Source organism: Paramormyrops kingsleyae, chromosome 23 (genome assembly GCF_048594095.1).
Source record: "Paramormyrops kingsleyae isolate MSU_618 chromosome 23, PKINGS_0.4, whole genome shotgun sequence".
NCBI lineage: Eukaryota > Metazoa > Chordata > Actinopteri > Osteoglossiformes > Mormyridae > Paramormyrops > Paramormyrops kingsleyae.
The window spans coordinates 13,841,607-13,860,565 of record NC_132819.1 but is presented as its reverse complement, the minus strand read 5'-3'; the positions used below and the strand labels follow the sequence as shown (position 1 = coordinate 13,860,565).

At 41.5% G+C, this 18,959-nt stretch overlaps 1 protein-coding gene across 2 annotated transcripts in view; it reads left to right on the top strand.

Moving 5' to 3' along the window:
• Positions 1 to 3,591: 3,591 nt before the first annotated feature.
• Positions 3,592 to 18,959, top strand: part of fam135b (family with sequence similarity 135 member B) — a 42,094-nt gene continuing 26,726 nt past the window's right edge. The window contains exons 1-2 of one of the 2 annotated variants that reach the window (XM_023812063.2): positions 3,592 to 4,025; positions 16,735 to 16,831. In XM_023812063.2, coding sequence (XP_023667831.1) covers positions 16,755 to 16,831 — 77 coding nt within the window. In that variant the 5' untranslated portion in view covers positions 3,592 to 4,025; positions 16,735 to 16,754. Of the gene's footprint in view, positions 4,026 to 16,321; positions 16,336 to 16,734; positions 16,832 to 18,959 lie in introns of those variants that run through there. The other variant, XM_023812064.2, reaches the window with a different exon arrangement.

Genomic DNA, 18,959 nt, shown 5'->3' with positions numbered 1-18,959 from the left:
GATTTCAAGAAATACATAAGTACAAGGCCTGGATGGACTGTGAAGTCCACGGTTAAGAAGCATGTTTATAAGACGAGTCAGCGACGTGATTTGTGCATTTAATTGCACATTTCGGGAGAGAAGGAAGAGGAAACAGGTGTGCACTTCCATCAAGCCAAAAAGCTCCAGTAATCCATCCATATCTTCAAAAGCCTCCATTTTTATTACACATGTAAGAACAGCAGCCTGCCTTAGAGGCTAACCACTTACATTTGAAAAGCACTGCCCTCAAGTGTAATTAGATTTATGTGTAGATAAAATATGTCTGGATCTTTTTTAAAAAAAAAAAAAAAAAAAAACTGTTTTATACTATACATGAAAAAGAATCAGTTAATTACAGACTTAAATGTGTGTAGATTTTTGGAGCACACATCTGAAAACCATGGGGATCCCCCGTTAACTACAAGGAAAATGGTAACTACTATGTATAAGACTTGCCCAGCTCAGAAATATTGTTCTTATTAACATTAACATAATAAATAAGGCATTTGTATCTCTGTGATGTTGTGGTAGGAGACGTTTCATGCAGCTGCATTTAAGTCGCTCAATTTTAGGTTTTCCTTTCATCCGGTTTAACTTGCAGATTGTCTCTCCCCAAACGTTCAAAATGTTCTTTTTATCTAGAAGCTAGGTAAGGATCAGTGTTTTTTTCATTATTATGTATGCAAACATTCTGCATTGCACCTAACATACTTATGAATTTATGCTTCTTCTCTTAGTAAATCCTAGTCAGCAAAGTCCCTGTGAAAGTCAGCAGTCGGAGAGCGCAATGTTTCGGAACATTTTCTTAGCTATTTCATGTTTGAGGGACAGTCACACAGTCTGAGGCAGGATGAATCTAACAGCTATGATCCATGACTTGCAACCTCACCACTGACTAGGATATTTTCACATGAGAGATCTCAGAAATAATACAGTATTATTCATCAGTGCTTCTCATTGACATTCCTGCAATAGTTCTGCAATCAGCCTGTGTAACAGTAACTAGATGGGTAAATAAATTTGCCAACAAATTACCTTTTGTCAGCCTTCTTTATTCATAAGGACTGTTAATGAAGGCACGTTGAATCCCTGTCAGAAATAAACTTGACTATTTATGGTTTGGAAAATTGGTAATGTACAATTAAAATGATGACAGGAATCCTATCCAGAGTGTGTCCCCTGTCCTGCACCCCGAAACAGGCTCCAGGCTCTCCGTGACCCTGTACTGGATCAGGCAGTTGAAGGATGGATGGATGAAATTACTTTAAAGCTTAAATATATATACGCACACAAATACATATACACACACACACTATATATATATATATACACACACACACACAGTGGTACCTCAGAACTCGAATTTAATCCATTCAGAACTCCGGATCGAATCCTAAAAAGTTCGAGTTGTGATCGAATTTTCCCCATAAGAGATCATGGAAAACCAATTAATTGAATTAATTAAAAAATTACACCTAAATATGTTTTTTTTAGCATTTAAACACAAAATGAGCCGGATAAAACAAGAAGAGCATATACTGTACTAAACACATCTAAGCACATTTATCAAAACAGTAATTTGTAAAGTAAGAAAATAAATGTATGCAAACAATGTGTCCTGCCCCAATCGTCCGCTCCTTCCGTGAGCCACGCCCCCTCGTTAACCTCGTGTAGGATCCCAGTGTGAACTGTTGTTTCTGGTTGTTGTCATTAGTCCTCTGTATTTCGTCCGTGTTTCAGTTTGTTTCCCGAGTCTGGTCATTGTATTGTCCGTCTGCGTTTTGCCTGCCTTACCTGTAATTAAACCCCGTATTCCCCGATACCCTGACGTCTGCGCCTTTGTCTCCGTTCCGACCCTGCTCAGCACGACAGTATTATTATAATTAAATGTATTAACGGTTTATTATTAATATTAAAAAAATGAATAAGAAATCTTTATTTTTAAATGTTTTTTACTATATAATGATTACTGTTACTGTCTATCATTGTCCAAATGTATTTTTACTGTCTAAATATATGTATTCAGCTAGTGTAAACATGCAGGATGCTATCACAGCGAATGCCAGGCTGAGACTGAAGCTTTACCCTTTGTTTCCACTGAGAGACATGCGTGACTCATTTCCCAGCGCGTGCAAGTTATCTAAGGTCAGCGTTCACGGTTTGACTTCTGAGATTCAGATCGAGCTCTAGGTATTTTTTTTTCCGAATTGGTTGGTTCGAGTTCCAATGAGTTCGAGAACTGAGGTACCACTGTATATATATTTCTTTTCTTTTTTTTCGAAAACAAAAATGACTGTGGTCCTTACAACATTACTTGCTGTCACCGTATTTGCTGAGGATGTCACCTGCTAATGGAATGATGCAGTATTTACAGACCCTGATCTAAAGAAAAGTAAGCATTTCATGCTTAAATCTCCTGCAGCACGGCCCTGGTTATTAATACCCCTTACGGCTGGAATGGGGCACCAGCAGCAAAACTGGCTGAATGGTGAGATGTGCCCCTTATACTTTCATAAGAGCTCAGATTAACTGAACTGCACTGGCTTGATTAGGGATATGATTATCTCCATGACGTGAGGACCAGTAACGTCCTGTGCTATGGGAGCTGCATATATTTCTTTCCTAAATATGAAAAAAAAAAAAAAACACTATTGCTTGCAGCACCCTGTCTGCAGGATCAGCAATGTGTTAATTCCAATTTGCACCTTTCTTTGTGTCTGAATTAAACCTTTTTATAATAAATTCAGCGTCATCAAGTATCATTTAAATTACAAATGTGAATTCTAGGCATGTTCAATATAACATAATTTTTAATGCGATAAACACTAAAGTATTTAAAACTAAAAGTCATTTTTATTACTGGTAAATATTCCCTGAGAAATCACACTTAAGTAAAATATATTTTAAAAAACAGATATTGGAATGCATTTCATTATAGCAGTTAAATTAATATCTAAACACTTTTATTAGCCTGAGCAAATATTTCCTGACCATGGAGAACTGCTCATAAACGGCAAACCACCAATCTCTGTGTTTAATTTTTATTAAGCAAAATAAGCTGTCAGTTTTGGACATTAACTAACAAATGTTAGTGTGTTAATTGTTTACCCTGTAAGTAAGATTTTTCTGTAGCAGATGGAACGATAGCATTTATTTTTAAAATAACTATACATCTCATCAAAAGAGAAAAGAGTCCCTCTGTATATAAGCTACCAAATGCCTTTGGCCATTCGGCAGAAATGTTTAGGCCCTTTTGGTATAGAACTCAGAAGGTCAATAACTGTCAATACCTTTTAACATAGACGGAACTTATTCAGCAGTTCAGGGCTGAATATAATAACAGTAAACGGATTATGGGATTATTTTTAAATTACTTGGGTTGGATAATTGTAATACTAATAAAAGCTCCATAAAAACATAAAAAAAGAAAACATTACTGGACAGACGGCTACCTTGCACTCGTAGCTCCTAAACTGCCTATTACGGTTTTAGGACACAGTGTAGTTTTATTTGAGGGTGCTGTGACGTCAGTCCGTAAATAGTATGCACCGCACCGCACAAAACCCACCAACAAAATACCACGAGAAGATCGAGGTTATGTCGTAACTCATCATCATCATCATCAATAATAATAATAATAATAATAATAATAATAATAATAATAGAACAATCAACAGGGTAACTACACAAAGGGGACAAAGGCGGCCGCAGTCTGGAGAAAACAGTCCGTCATCTTAACATTTCGAGCATCAGTAGTGTTTCACCGTACTGGACGTACATGGGATGTATGAATAACCATGGCAACAGCAGCAGCATCAGCAGCTGCAGCAGCAGCAAGAACGGCGAGCAGCTTGCAGCAGTAAACACTGACCAGCGGAGTCGTGAATCCGCAGCAGCCTGGATCAGCGCTGCGGATGACAGAAGCCTTTGCAGAAAGACAACGGGAAGTGACTGAGAGATTAGCCAGTGCTGAGCAGAGGGGTCGTGCTGCGTTAGTGTGAAAGGTAAGGTTATCGTCTTTGCCATCGCCGGCTGTAGGTGTGATAACGGTCCCCTTGTATTGTGAATCGCGGTTGCCGGCGGTCGGGACAGGCGTGTGCCAGGGATGTGAATGCTGCGAGTCGGAGGCGGCCAGTTAAACCCGAGAAATGCGATGCGATTGTGAAACCCGACACTGCAGCTGAGTGCCGGCCGAGCGGACACCGCTTCAGCGTACAAGGGCTGGCAGCGGTACTCCGGCGTCGGCCGGATCCACCTTTAATCTATTGGCTTTACTGGAGATGGTGATATTTGATGCTTGTCCGGCGTATACATGGTATTATGACATTATCAGGTATAGTGAAGCGCGCAATGAAAGCAACCATACTTAATCGCTTGAATGGCGAATGCAAGAATACAAAAAAGTATGCGTGAAAAATTGACGTTAAAATGTTATGTCTAAACAGCACTTAAGCGCAACTCCAAGCTGTCCGTGTTTCTGCGGACGTCCCTAATTAATCTCCAATGACTTTGGCGCACATCACCACTATTTGTGCACCGTGAAGTTCTGTTATTATAGCGGTACAATACTGATGCGAGCATCTGTTTTGAGTCCCCAAAAAAGTCTTGATTGTTTTCGATAGAACATCTAATGGTAAACATGATTGTTACAATGTACACTTACAGTGACGTGCGCATAACTGTATAATAAAATGGGAAGTCATAATGATTATCATGTAACGTCGACAATGATTTTAATGATGTGTCTTCATCATGCTCATATTTACAGTCAGGTTGTGTTTCCGTCTATTCCATGTTATATCAACAGTCCACTCAGTGTCATGGGATGAGCACTGAATGAACACACTGCCATTTTAACAGCTTTCCTGTGTTATTTAAAATATCCCAGTCGTGGTGCACCATTAAGCTCCTGCACCTATTTTTGGTTCAGCTCGGATAAAGTAGTCTAATGGAATGTTTCTGGGGAATTCTGTGTCTTGGTTTAGTAGCTGGTGTAATGGTAAGTGTCACTTGCAAGGACAGAAAACTTTCTTTTTCACCACAAATGGTGGTGAACATTGAGTCTCGACGGTGAGGAATTATGGCATCTTATGCAAAAAATCTGCAAAAGCATGTCAGTGAGCTGATGCATGACATCATCACCGACTCACAAGCTGCGCTGTGGTGAGAAATGGACACGCAAGCCCACCAGGACTCCTTGGCCTGGCGGTGTAAATGTCATCAGCTGTTCCCCGCACATCCCCGGCGCTGCCTCCGCCACTAGCACCAAACACACACACAGCCCCTGTGTCCATGTGGATGTTTTAAATTAGCAGATGATTCCGGTTAATATGTCTGAATGTGTAAAGTGTCACGGTTTTGAACTAAAGCAGCTGAGGTGGCTGTTTTAAATGAAGTGAAATGAAGCACATGCGCCGTGTTTGCCATTTGCACTAGTGCCAGAGCAGGTAGTATTTGCATATCCCATCATACTCTTATTCGAGGCATCACATGTACGGGCAAGGATCAGAACGCAAGGTCAGACGTTCATCTGAACGGCGTCTAATGCATTCTGCAATGCTTTGTTCTTCTGGCTCTTTTATCGTATGTAACTCCAAGCTCCGTCGCTCAGACAGCCTCACTATAACCCTATGGGCCTGCCCAGGAGCATCTTCTCACATGTCCCCTACCTGTGTCCCTTTCATACTCCTGGTTGTTCACACCAGTGACACCAGTGAAATCTTATCAGCTCACCGCTTCTGTGACCTTCCCCCTTGCGGGTGCTTGCCTTTTACTGTCCCCACACAATCCCGTGACACGTCGCCTACGTGTTCTTGACGTGCTGTCACACGGGGGGGTGGGGGGTGAAGAAAGCATTTTATAGATTTACGTGGCACACAAATAAAGACGTCCTGTTGTAGTCAGGATGGAGAGCAGCCTGTCACCGTCAGAGTAAATCCCGCAGTGGAGAACGACATGGGTCAGTTGTATCGCTTTATCAAGAAACGCTTACTATAGAGGCCGTGATTCAAATCCGTTTCACTCACAAGTGAGTGAAACAGCACTCCGTGACTCATCTTAGACAATCGCTGCTCAGAAGTGGAGCGTTATATCTTTAAACAGTATATGTACACAGACAAATGACATGAAGGATGTCTATACTAGAGGAAACCTTGGTTTCGACACCTAGCTGACAGGGTTGGTAAAACATTTTACAGATACTTAGCATTGAGACACATCCTGGTGCATTTTGCTGGGCATGCTGTGTGTGTGTTTTTTTTGGGATAATTCCCAATTTTGTCACAGCAATGTATGGTAGTTTCTGATATGGAATCAAAATACATCAACATAAAAAGCACGATTGCTGGAAATGTTAGTCAATCAAAAAATAATGCATGTAAGTCTGATGGCACTTTTGTCAAAGGAGGTTATGAAAAGCCCACACTGGTTCAGTGTTTGATGTGTGATGCGATACAAGTGTGTGCAGTTATAATACGTTTTCTGAGGAACTTAAAGGATGGACAGCTTGGCAGTGCAGCAGTTTGTCCCTTATAGTTCATCTCTGGTACCATGGTTCAAATCTCCGCCCTGGCTCTCTCTGCGTGGAGTTTGCATGTTCTTCCTGTGTTCTCTTAGGGTTTCGTGTTTCTAGTTTATCAACCACAGTCCAGACATGTGCTGAGGTTAACTGGAGTTGCCAGATTCCACATGTACGTGTCCTGGGTTGGCACTGCATCCTGGATCATTCTCTGGCATGTGTCCATAGCTATCAGGATAGGCTCTGGACACCCCATGACCCTGAATAGGACAGGTGGATATGAAGGGATGGATGGGTGGATGTTTCGAGGCACTGCATTCCAGTGTGTATATTTAAGTCTAGTCCCTTTCCCTTTTAGATGAGACAGGTGTGATATTCCCCTTGTCAAAACTGTTGCATTTACATTTATTAAATGGCTGTGACATCTCCTGCTGCATTTACATACCTTTACAGTAACAGCTCTGAAGCTCTGAACTTTTATCCCAGGATCTGAAATCCTCTGGGATGTTAGGTGTGTTGTTTTTTCAGCAGATGTACAGTTACAGAATAGATTTCTTTTGCCATTTATTTTCAGTTTCACCAAGACCACATCCTAGGCATGAGATATGTTTATAAATATATATATTATAAGCTGGGGTGATTTCACAAGATAAAAATGTTATTCGGTTGGTTTGTACATAACGCCAATATCTTCAAATATACCCTGAGTCTCAGGAAAAACCAAGAATTGCATTTGTTTTTGTTCAGATTTAAGCTAAAGACACGTTATGCCCACAAAATACTGATTTTTAAATACTGTATTTGATAAAGACAGGATAATAGCTGTGGGTTAATGAGTCTTACTGTTTCAGCTGTAGCGTGGTATTATCCTCCGACAATACCGATGACGGCGTAAGAGAGCGCGGCACAAACAATGCCTCACCTGCTGTAACGGTGCTCGAGACAACAAGGAACTATGCATCATTTAGCTCAGTGTCGACAAGCTGGCTAGTGTCATCCAATTGGAGCAAAGCGTATGCAAACAACAGCTACTGATTGGCCTCTTGGGCTCCTTTTATCTTGTCTTTTACTATGATCTATCTGAATTGAAAGGCTTTTACGTACTATTAGGGATTTTTCTTTTTTTAATGCACTAAGGATTGTGAAGCTTTCACAATGCATTGTGCTTGTGAGATGTTTCAGTGGTTCATCCGCTTTGGATTTTGCAGGCGTCTCAATCATAAATTATAGAGGGAAGTGTGAAAAACTGAGGTAGCTCACACTTCAAATAGGAGAACGTGTGATGTTTGATTAAAAAGATCACATTGCCTGTGCCACCAGAAAATACATGTGAGAAAATGCTCTTGATATTATAGGTGAAATTGCAGTTTTCAGTTTTAAAAATGGGCTTGACTCAATAACCCATCTTTGCAAAGATATGAGTCGTTTATTGCGCTGGGTCAGATCCTTGGTATAAAGTAGGTGATCTTTTTTCATAAACGTGATTGACTCAGTTTGATTTCCACACTCCCAAAAGATTTCAATGCGCATTCATATTGTGTAACCCCAAGCACCATTCACAGTTAAAAGGAAAACAATTAGGAAATCAAATTATGAATGTGTTATTATGTCAGAGTCACTGAGCAGGTTGCTGGTTAGCTGTACTCTACTGTTCTGGAGCATTTCATGAACACGTCACAGTCGAACGGACAGCTTTTATTGGGCACACAACCTGCGACCTTCAACATCAGACTTTCCTGCTACTTTCAGGCCCGTCTTTCTTGGCTTAGAAACTGAGCCACACATGTTTCCCCTTTTATAAACAGATAAAAAAACAGTTAGACAGCACAGAAACTGGAAGACGCAGTATGCAGAACACCAGCTCTGGGACACTTTAGCAGAATTGTGAATAAAAGGTCGGTTTGTACTCTGATATAATATTAATTCGGTAAGATGTTACAGCATTAAAAATGACACTTTGAGATATGCAGAAAAAAAGTTGACTTGGTAGATATTCATTATTGCCACCATGCATGGATTTTTATTACTTTACAATATATTTATTCATAGGATCTGTCAAATGTACATTGCAGCTTAATTAAATTTTAACTAAGGAATATTTTTGACAGTTAGGCCTCGTTATTCGTCATTGTAAAGTGTTTTCATTTCATTTTTCACGTGGGTTGGCTAGGTCCCAGTTATCAGAGAGAGTCGACAGGCAGGGCCCCTCTCTGGCAGAGCCGTTTGGGAATCTACGCCCAGGACTTGCTTTCGACACAGAACTAATTATAGAATTAATTTTCCCCACGTTAGTAATGGGAATCAAGCTCATTTAAAATGGGTGACTGGGAAGATACGTGCAGGTTGCTGGGAGTTAAATGTAAATTGATCACTGTACGTTCATGTTGCCCTCATGGGAAAAGCTGTTAGTGGTGGATGCAATCAGTGTTTGACGTTACGATGCGCTGGAGGCCAGAATCACTCACCCAGAGGCCCTGCTTTGCTGGCATTCCTAACTCTCCAGCCCCCCTCCCCCACATCCTCCTGACTAATTTTTTTTAATGTCTTATTGGCAAGATATGCTCCCATTTGATTTCTGTAATCTGCCCCCCTTTAACTGATTAAGTGAATTTTAGATCACATCAGGTCACGGAGCAAAGGACGCCCGGCCCCCAACCTTCATTTCGAAGGACGAAGAACGTGTCAGATGTTTCCCTGATGCCCTTCGCTGCCCATCCTTGGAGCCTCGAGGCTCTGCCGCGCGTACGCCATCTTGAACTTCCTGAGACTATTCAGGCGCCCTACAAACACCGCTGGGCCTGGGGCAGAGGGTGAGGAAGGTCAGGCATAAACAGAAAAGGGTTTCGTGCTAAGAGGCGCTGTCACTTGAGCACGGCAAGCACTGACCTCGCTATTACGACATAGTGGTTTTATGACCAGAAAGAACACGGGAGAGTAATCAGGTTTTACTATTTCATTTAATTTTGTCCGATACAGCCTGCATGAAGCAGTTTACGGGTGATATGTTGGGTAAAAAACATTTTAGCTGCATTATGTTCACCCCTGGTCTTGTGTACTTGTTATATGTTCATATGTTCATATGCAGTATCATTGGGTGAATGAAGTTTACATATATTTATGTTATATATATTATATATATATTAGTGGGTGGGTGAAGTTTAGCTACAGTATATCTAGTTCATAAATTAATGGTTGGAGTAGTGTGAAGCTCAGTGTGTTAACGCCCGTGTTTGGAAGGTCATGGGATCAAATCCCGTGCCCAGCTAATATCACCATGGAGCCCTTAAGCAAGGCCCTTCATCCCTACTGCTTTGGGGGCACTGGAAGTTGGCTGACCATGAAACTGTCCTTGCTTGTTTGTCACTTTGGGCAAAGGTGTCAAATTAGAAAAAAAGAATATTTGCAAATGATCGCAGGAGATCATCGGGGAAGATCAAATGCAGTGACATCTGTATGTGCTTCATGTTCTATGAATACGATGATGAGCCAGTAAAGAGAGAGAATCCCGTTGTGATGTTCACCAAACAGTGTTCTTACAGAATGTGTTTTCAGGTTCTGCAGCCATATAGTACACAGACAGAAATTAGCACATGTAATTAAAGATGTTACTGTGCCTTGTGAAGATGGCTACACTGCAACCGTTGATCATGGCGTCATTGTCACGCAGAATGAAAGGAGGTCTGAATTACAGGACTTCATTTCAAAAAGCCGTGCTATCTGTCGTTTATACTATAAGTCACTCGCACGCCACACGGCGCCTCCTCTGGCGACCTTCGCTTGAATGCCGGAAGGGTGATCTCGTTGTCAGATAACCGAGAGGGAAGCAGGCTCAATGCGGTCTCCAGCCTTAAAAGCACCCCAAAGACTGTTGACAGGGCCGAGCCTTGCCCTGACAAGGAACAGTAATGAGGGCAAAATGCAAGGCTCCCTTTGCTCGTATGCATTTGATTTTTGTGGATTTACGTGCAGACACTCTTTTCAGGAAGGTAAATACTACAAGATGGTACCAAGATGGAAGGGCATGGTTACAGCCATTAGACATTATATATTTATATATATATATATAGTTCAGTATTTACAGGTTTTGACCTGTCACCTTGAAAACAATATCTGGTCTAAAGAAAGTCTTGACAGCATTCACATTATGGGCAACAATATTCATGGCTCAGAGTAGCCCTGTGGCCTCACACCTTCTCAGTTGTGAGCTTGTGTCATTCCCCTCTCTCTCTCTCTCTGTGTGTGTGGATTAAGTTTATATTACATTGTGGGGACCAAATATCCTGTTTTTTTTTTTTACATTGTGGGGACCATTTTTCAGGCCCCCATAAAGATCTAAAGCAATCGAAAAACTAAAAATGCCAAAATGATCATATTTGGTTACATATGGTTAACATTAGGGCTGGGTAGGGGTTAGGGTCGCCATGATGGGATTAGAGTTATCCTCATAGAAATGAATGGGGAGTCCCCACAAACATGTGCTGGCCTGTGTTTCCTCTGGTTACTCCGGTTTTACTTCCATTGATCAAAAACATGCAATTGATGGCTCTAAACAGCGCCTACTGTGTGATTGTCTGTTCCTTGTGATGGACCTGCATCCCATCTAAGGTCTGCACTGTGCTTTCTGGGAAATCCTCCAGAATCACCACAGCCCTCCAATGGATTGTAAGGTTATGGAAAATGGATGGATGGACCGTTGATTAAACTCGCAATCTGTATTTTTACTTTGTTTTTATACATATATGAAAATAGTGTATATGTATTGGCTGTTGCCTTTTAATTTCTGTTGACTTTCTGATTCATCGATTTGTCATCACATCTGAGCCGGACATGTTTCTTCTAGGGTTGCAGAGTCTGGTTGCCTTCCCATCTTAAGTATCATTGCCAAAAATGCAATAAATAAAAGTACAACGCATATTCCCACACAGATGGACACATCTCGACTAGCTTAGCAGGGTCTGACAAAAAAGTAATTTGCAAAATATTATATAGTATTTACAGCACTTAAATAAAGACATTTGAGGCATGGAATCTGGACTCTTGATACGCTGGATTTGAACAGCATGCAAAGTGCTTGTTCAGGGTAGTAAACTTGGTGTATTTACAAAGAAAGGTACAAGGGTAAATATATGAAAGAAACCCTTTTTAAGTGATTTTTCTAAGGGTTTGTTAATATTTAAGCCAGCAGCTTTGTTCCATTTTTACAACTGGAATACACATTCAAAGCAGTAACTAATTAAGGCCCTTTTTCTTATTGAATCAAAGGAAAGGCAATAGAAAATGAGTTGCATTATAGACGGCGAGTATAAACAAACCCAAAAAAACCCAGAAAATTAAAAATAGCTAAATTTAACTGAACCATTGAACTGGTGGATAGTTTCATCCATCCATCCATCCATCCATTACTGCCTGTCCCAGGAGGAAGCATAGGGTACAACGCAGGGTAGAGCCTGAATATGTACAGGTGAAGTTTGAGCCTATAGATAGACTGCATGTGTCTGCATGTGTCTGATGTGATGCTTCTACAGTTTAGACCTTAGACCTTGTCTGTGCAGAAAAGCAGCGGCAATGGAAAAACACTGATTTGTGTGTGGGAGAGACTGTGACTAATTGGGTTTTCTTTCAATACAGTTAATTATTTTTTTTTTTCAGCCAGGCAGTATAGGGGAATGAGATACAGCATGAGCTGTGGATTTAAGACAAACACAGTCATAGATTGCGGGCCGGTCAGGATCACAACCTTGTCAATGTTTGTCACTCTGTCTGACGTAATGTTCCACCGGTACAGGTGAAGCACGGCTGTGAAGTCAGCTTCCCTGTTTTCTGGTGTGTCTGCGATGCAGAACATGGGTTATTATTTAATTATTGTGAGATTAAAGTTAAAATGACGACACTGTGGTTAAAATGATTGCCCATGAGTTCCTTGCCCCAGCTATATGTGTGTGGAGCTCCCATGTTCTCCCCGTGTTGTCGTGGGTTTTCGTCCACCTCCTCCAGTTTCCCTAAACAGTCCAAAACTACTGTATGCTACGGTGAACAGGAGTTGCCAAATCGCCCTTAGGTTTAAATGTGCTTGTGTGGGCCCTGTGATGAGTTGGCACCCTGTCCTGGGTTATGACCTGCCTTACACCTGTTGTTTCCAGCATAGGCTCTGGACCCCCGCAACCTGCATAGTGCTAATGAATGAATATTGTGACTGCATTCAGGTCTAAGAAAAAAAATGTAGGGTCAATCCACTAGAGCAGTGTTTCTAAATCCCTTTCTCAGGGACTCACAGCTAGTCCATGTTTGTTGCTTCCTCCGAGCTCCTTGCCAGACACATTTTTGCTGCGTCCAAGCTGTCTGCCAGATAGTCCACTTTTTTTGCTCCCTCCAAGCTGTCTGCCAGACAGTCCACATTTTTGCTCCCTCCAAGCTGTCTGCCACACAGTCCGCATTTTTGCTCCCTTCAAGCCGTCTGCCAGACAGTCCACATTTTTGCTCCCTCCAAGCTGTCTGCCACACAGTCCGCATTTTTGCTTCCTTCAAGCCGTCTGCCAGACAGTCCAGATTTTTGATCACTCCAAGCTGTCTGCCTGACAATGCACATTTTTGTTCCCGCCAAGCTGTCTGCCAGACAGTCCACATTTTTGCTCCCTCCAAGTTGCCTGCTAGACAGTCCACATTTTTTGCTCCCTCCAAGCTCCCTGCAGGACAGTCCACGTTTTTGCTCCCTCCCAGTTCACGGAGCAAAAACATGGACTGTCTGTGGGTCCCCATTGACCGGACTGGGAAATACTGCACTAGAGTAGAGCCATGAAAATGATCCTACCGTAAACTGCAATGAACGTAAGAGTAACAACAGATTAGAAAGGAATGTGATATTTTCAGGAATGATTACCGTTAGAGGACAGCACACACTTCCTTACCTGTCAGCGTGATGCCAATTAGTTGCGGTGATGTGTGCGAGTGCTGTGTTTGCCTTCCAGAATGCTAGTAGGCAACAGTCCTGCTTATACAAACCATCTGTGCACACTGTCAGAAAGTTAAGTGTTTTATTCTGCAGTGAATGTTACTTACTGTATGTTATACCACAGTTTATTAAAATGTGTAATGGTTTAACTTAGGCACCTATTACTCCGGTGAATTTGTGTTATGGCAGATATAGTTTCATTGGGGCCCTTTATCTTATAGAATTTACAGATTGTTTTATTTGGTTTACAAAGACAGCCACTGTGGCTGATGATCATGTTGTGGTAATATTACAGTAGAATTGCTGTGTTTAACCAAAGCTACTATTCATTAAAGAATATTTGTGGTAAACACTCATTTCATAATTATTGGTGGAACCTTTTCATTATAAGATTGTTAGCATTGAGCATTTGGTGCATGGAATCACCAACAGCCCAGACCGACAGCCCAGAAACGTCCTTTTTAGTGGTTTTCATTGCCCATTAACCAATAGAGACCTCATATCGTTTTTTGTCCTGTAGGCCTGCTGGCTTATTTAGCTGAGCTGGTGAAAATGCTTGTATATAGTTCATAAAAAACCACAATCGATTGCATCTGGATTGATGTCATTTGTAAGAGAATGCTGCTGTCAGATGATCGAAGGATTCACAAATGTATTGTTTTCCTGATCTGTTGATATAATATACATTAATATTGTACATGTTGAATAAAATTCACCAAAGAAGTCTGCTTTTCTCATTAGGACCAGCGAGTCGCATTCCAGTAATGCACTGAAAACACTGTTCAGTCTGTTGGTGTGAATTTGATTTGCACAGAACATAATACAATTAGAATGATTATTTTCCATTAAGGTGGTTTTTGCTGTTCTACAAATGTGTTGCTTAGCACTCATCCACACAAGATTGTGGTTTGTTTGGGGAATAGCCCCTTCTTTCATTGTGAAACATCTATTTGCACTCAGTCACATTCAATCAATTTGTATCTTGAAATCACAAATGGAAACTGACATTTGATAAGATACACCCTTTTCCTTTCTAGTATTTGTTCCACTGAATGGGTGAAATGTGTATATTCATTCCCTGCCTATATGTAAATATTACTGTATTACAATGTATGAATTGCATGGAATTGTGTCTGATTTTTTTGTCTGAATTTATGTATGTCACTGAAAGCAGAGAAATATTGCAGCACACAAAGCTGGGATTATGCAGATTATGTGATTATTTCCATGTCTTCCCCGTGCCCCTGCAGACTTGTAGCGTGAAATAGGATTTTTCCGGCCGAGTCAAAAGATGAAAGTGCACTTAGTGCATTTTCATGTGTCCATGGTCAAAATCGAGCCTGTAATGAAAACAAACGGTGGACGATTCTCCTAGGAAGTGCCAGGTGGATGGTGTGAGCACAGCCAGGATGGGAGGGGGCTGGACGAAGGCTCCAGCGGCGGCTCTGAAATGGCTGCACCGCGGTTAGCCTGGAGATTAGGCCGTTTGCCCAGCTCTGGGGTGGCGTGCTGGCCGGGCGACATGTGGAACGTCTCGGTACATTAATTTAAAGAAAAATGACAGGAGAGAGCCGGGGATGCTTGGGCTGCCTTCGCCAGAGTGATGCTGTGGTGTTTTTGTGTGAGGCTCTCTGCTCTGTGAATAGGAATTGGCAGCCGTTGTGTTGGACAGACAGGATTGGCATAACACTTCATTCTTCTTTAGAAACTTTCCTGGCCTATCTAGGAAAGATACTGCATCAATCATCTGTTGTTTTGTTACAGTTTTATTCTGTGTCACGAAAAAATACTGATTTAAATCTTTGTTATGCAAATGATTAGACATCCGTCTTACAACATATTCATCCATCTATCCTGGACAGAATGACAGGGGAAAGGGTCTGAAGTCTCTTTAGGCAGCATGGGGCACAAGGCAGATGTATACAGCCGCAGAAAAAATTAAGAGACCATTCTGCATTTTTAACAGATCTGCATTTTTAAATCATGGTTTAATGTTGGTTCTGCTGACAGAAGGCAGTGCTGAGCAGCAGGCAGCTGGCCAGGTTCAACATTTCTGAGACAGCAGTACATAAAAATAAGGCGAAGCAGGAGACACTGGGAACGATCAGAAACCATCCTGGCAGAGTGTGGAAGCGACTTTCTACTGTCAGAGATGACTGTTACCTTGACATCAAGTGACCTTCAAAAGGAATGGGAAACATTAAGTGCAGGTGTGATGTGCACTGCTAGGGCAGTTCATTTCAGGCTGCTATACGCAGAACTGAAGACCCATAAAGCAAGGAAGAAGCCCTTCATTAATGAGAAGCAGAGAAGAGTCAGGTTGGAGTTTGCAAAAAAAAAAACAAAATTATTATTCACAAACGCACACCCATAAATTTAGAAATGAATGAAACAGAAAATTGTGCTGCGGTCTCTTAATTTTTTCCACGGCTGTGTGGTGGTTTGGGTATCAATGCTTATCATCTGACTAGTAATTAACTAGCAAGCAATATTTAAAACTACCGTGTAAATGGCTTCAAAAGTGACTGCTGTTTAAAGACTTTCTCAAGACCTGATATTAAAGCAATTATATTTTATAGCTGCAGTGTGATCGGTATTTTATTTGGAATTGAAAATTTGACATTTTACACTTTTTAATGTTTCGCTCTCCATTACATTTGTCCTTGCGTTAGCTTGCAAAATGCTTTTAGCAGACCTTCCGGGACTCAGCAGAGATAAAGAGCGACATTTCCTCTTATGACTCATTGTTGTCTAATTAGATGCCATGGCGCTCATTGTTTTGCTGGCGAAAGTCTGCGTTTTGTCCGCAGACACTGTACATGGTGAGAGGAGAGTCTGGCTGACACGAGTATGTAAGACTGGTCGCTTGCTGGGAAACGGTGAAAGCATGTCTTTCAGATAAGGAGATACTTCGAAACAAACTGACACAGTGCATTGTGGAATATGGTATAACATAACAGCAGAGGGGCACATGGTGAAATATGCAGAATGCAGAATCCTCTACAGTTAGCAGCAGAGAGTGCGGAGATGCCCCAATGGATGTTTTCTATTTTTAAATCATGTAAACCACTATATAAGCATAGTAACCAGTATTCATTATGGAAATGCGTTTCACTATGTGATTCTCTGTTTACAGGAAAGTTATTATTAACTGATGGCATACTATTTAAATTGTTGTGTGTTGTTGATTTGATGCAGGAAAGAAAATTGATGGGCTGGATTGATTTTTGGGACTTTTTCGCCACAGGTGATGAGCTGGAACAGATCATGTCTGAAGTCCAGGGAACCGTGGAGTTTTCTGTGGAGCTGCACAAGTTCCATAACGTGGATCTCTTCCAGAGGGGGTAGGTTACTCTTACTCACTGTGTTATTTGGAGGGGAAGGGTTGCCTTTACCCTGTCTTCCGGATGGCAAACTTTACTGTTACCATCTCTTAAAGAGGGTGTAGGTTACTGTGTCTTCTGAATGGCAGAGGTTACAGTTACCGTCTGTCCCATAGGGTGTAGGTTACTGTTACCATCACTCCCATAGGGGTTGGGTACTGTTACCATCTCTACCTGATGGTATATGTTACCATTACCATCACTCCCATAGGGTATAGGTTACCTTTACTGTCTTTTCTAAAGGGTGTGAGTTACAACTATGGTATCTTCTGGATGACACACGTTACTGTTACCGTCTCTCCCATAGGGCGTAGCTTACCACTGTTGTGTCTTTCAGAGGGTGTAGGTTACCGTTACCGTGTCTCCCAGAGGGTGTGGGTTACCATTTCTGTTTCTTCCAGAGGGTGTAGGTTACTGTTACCGTGTCTTGCAGAGGGTGTAGGTTACCGTTACTGTGTCTTCCAGACGGTGTAGGTTACCGTTACCGTGTCTTGCAGATGGCATAGTTTACCGTTACCATCTGTCCCATAGGGGGTAGATTCTCGTGAGCACTTCCGCTAACGAGGGGAGTTGCTCACTGCACTTTTATGTCTGTCTGAAACATGTCCCTGGGTGCCAGACATCTCTGCAGATCGTCTCAGGTCTATCAGGTCTTTTTTGAATGATTACTGACCCCACAGAATGCACCTGTACAACATAGAGACCCATTTACCATAATCTTGCTGAGAGACATTCTATATAAAAGCATCCTTATCAAATTTGTCAGGGGAATTATATCTCATTCACCTGTTCGCCTTAAGGAACGTCTTTAAAAAGTCCACAGGATATTAGAATGAGCAAATGAGCGTGCATACACATCGACAATAAAAAAAAAATCGTATTTTTATCTTTAAAATATTGGCTGTTTCATTTTGCTAGGAAACTGAACGAATCCCAACACAGCTTTATCCAAAGATCCTTGTAGAAAAGAGATCATTTCATTCTTGCACAATTCACTCCACGTGGCTCTATTACAGCTTCCTGAGAAAATGGCCAGTGTCATGAAGCTGCATTGCAATTCTCTGTAAAACACCACTGTCTGTGAAATAACACACACTCCTTTTAATAATGTAGCTGTGAGAACACACTCTCTACAGCTGTACAGAGGCAGGTCTCTGCACTGGTAAATGTTATGCTGCTTTTCTATTCAAAATAACAATTGTTTGTGAACACTGAAGTCTGCCAGAGACGATTATCCTCTCTTCAAAAGATATAATCTTAGTAGTTCTGTACAGGGTAATATATGATTCATGTGTTGAGCTTCTCAAAAGGAAATGTGTACTAGTTAAATTATACATTGCGTGATTCAGGTTTAAATAGGTCACGTGCTGGAGAAAACGCCGCATTGTGGGTAAAAATATATATTTTTAAAAAATAGTCGAAGGGGAGTCCCAACTAGGACCTTGGTTCAGTCCCTTGTAGAAACACATTATTTGCTCACAATGTATTGTTTGGGTGACCGATCATACTTGTAATTTATTTTTTAGTATATAGATTCCCTGGAAATGATCCCTGAGAGCTTTGGGTGAGTTGCAGGCGTCTCTCGCAAGAAGTTTGGAAGTGCATTTATTTCTTTTTCTAATGTGAGACAGCTGGCCCACTTGTGCCTAAGAGCAAACTGGGGTATGGGAGCCAGCTGTGCTTCCACTAGGCCAGACGGGGAGAATGGAAGTCGAGTGGCTTCCTGCTGTGTGGCAGAAGCCGATGGCATCAGCTGATTCGCTGTAAATGCTCGTTGAGGCATTTTGCTTCCGCAATTAATAGAAAATATAGATTTAGCCTCAGTCTCAAATCCTGCTTGAAATTCTGTCAGTAATTAATAGCATGGGCCACGTTATATGTTGAACAGAAGCAAACACTCTGCAGATCAAGGTGGGATTTCTGACACAGGGTCCTTGAGTGAATGAGATGCCTAAGACAGAGGAACCTTCTCTGCTGGATATTGAGAGACCTGTTCTCAGAGGACCTGAAAGTGTTCACTGAAAATGAGAACGCCATCGGAGGAAGAGGAGGATTGAGTTCGTCACACTGCCAACTGTTGCATCTGCTG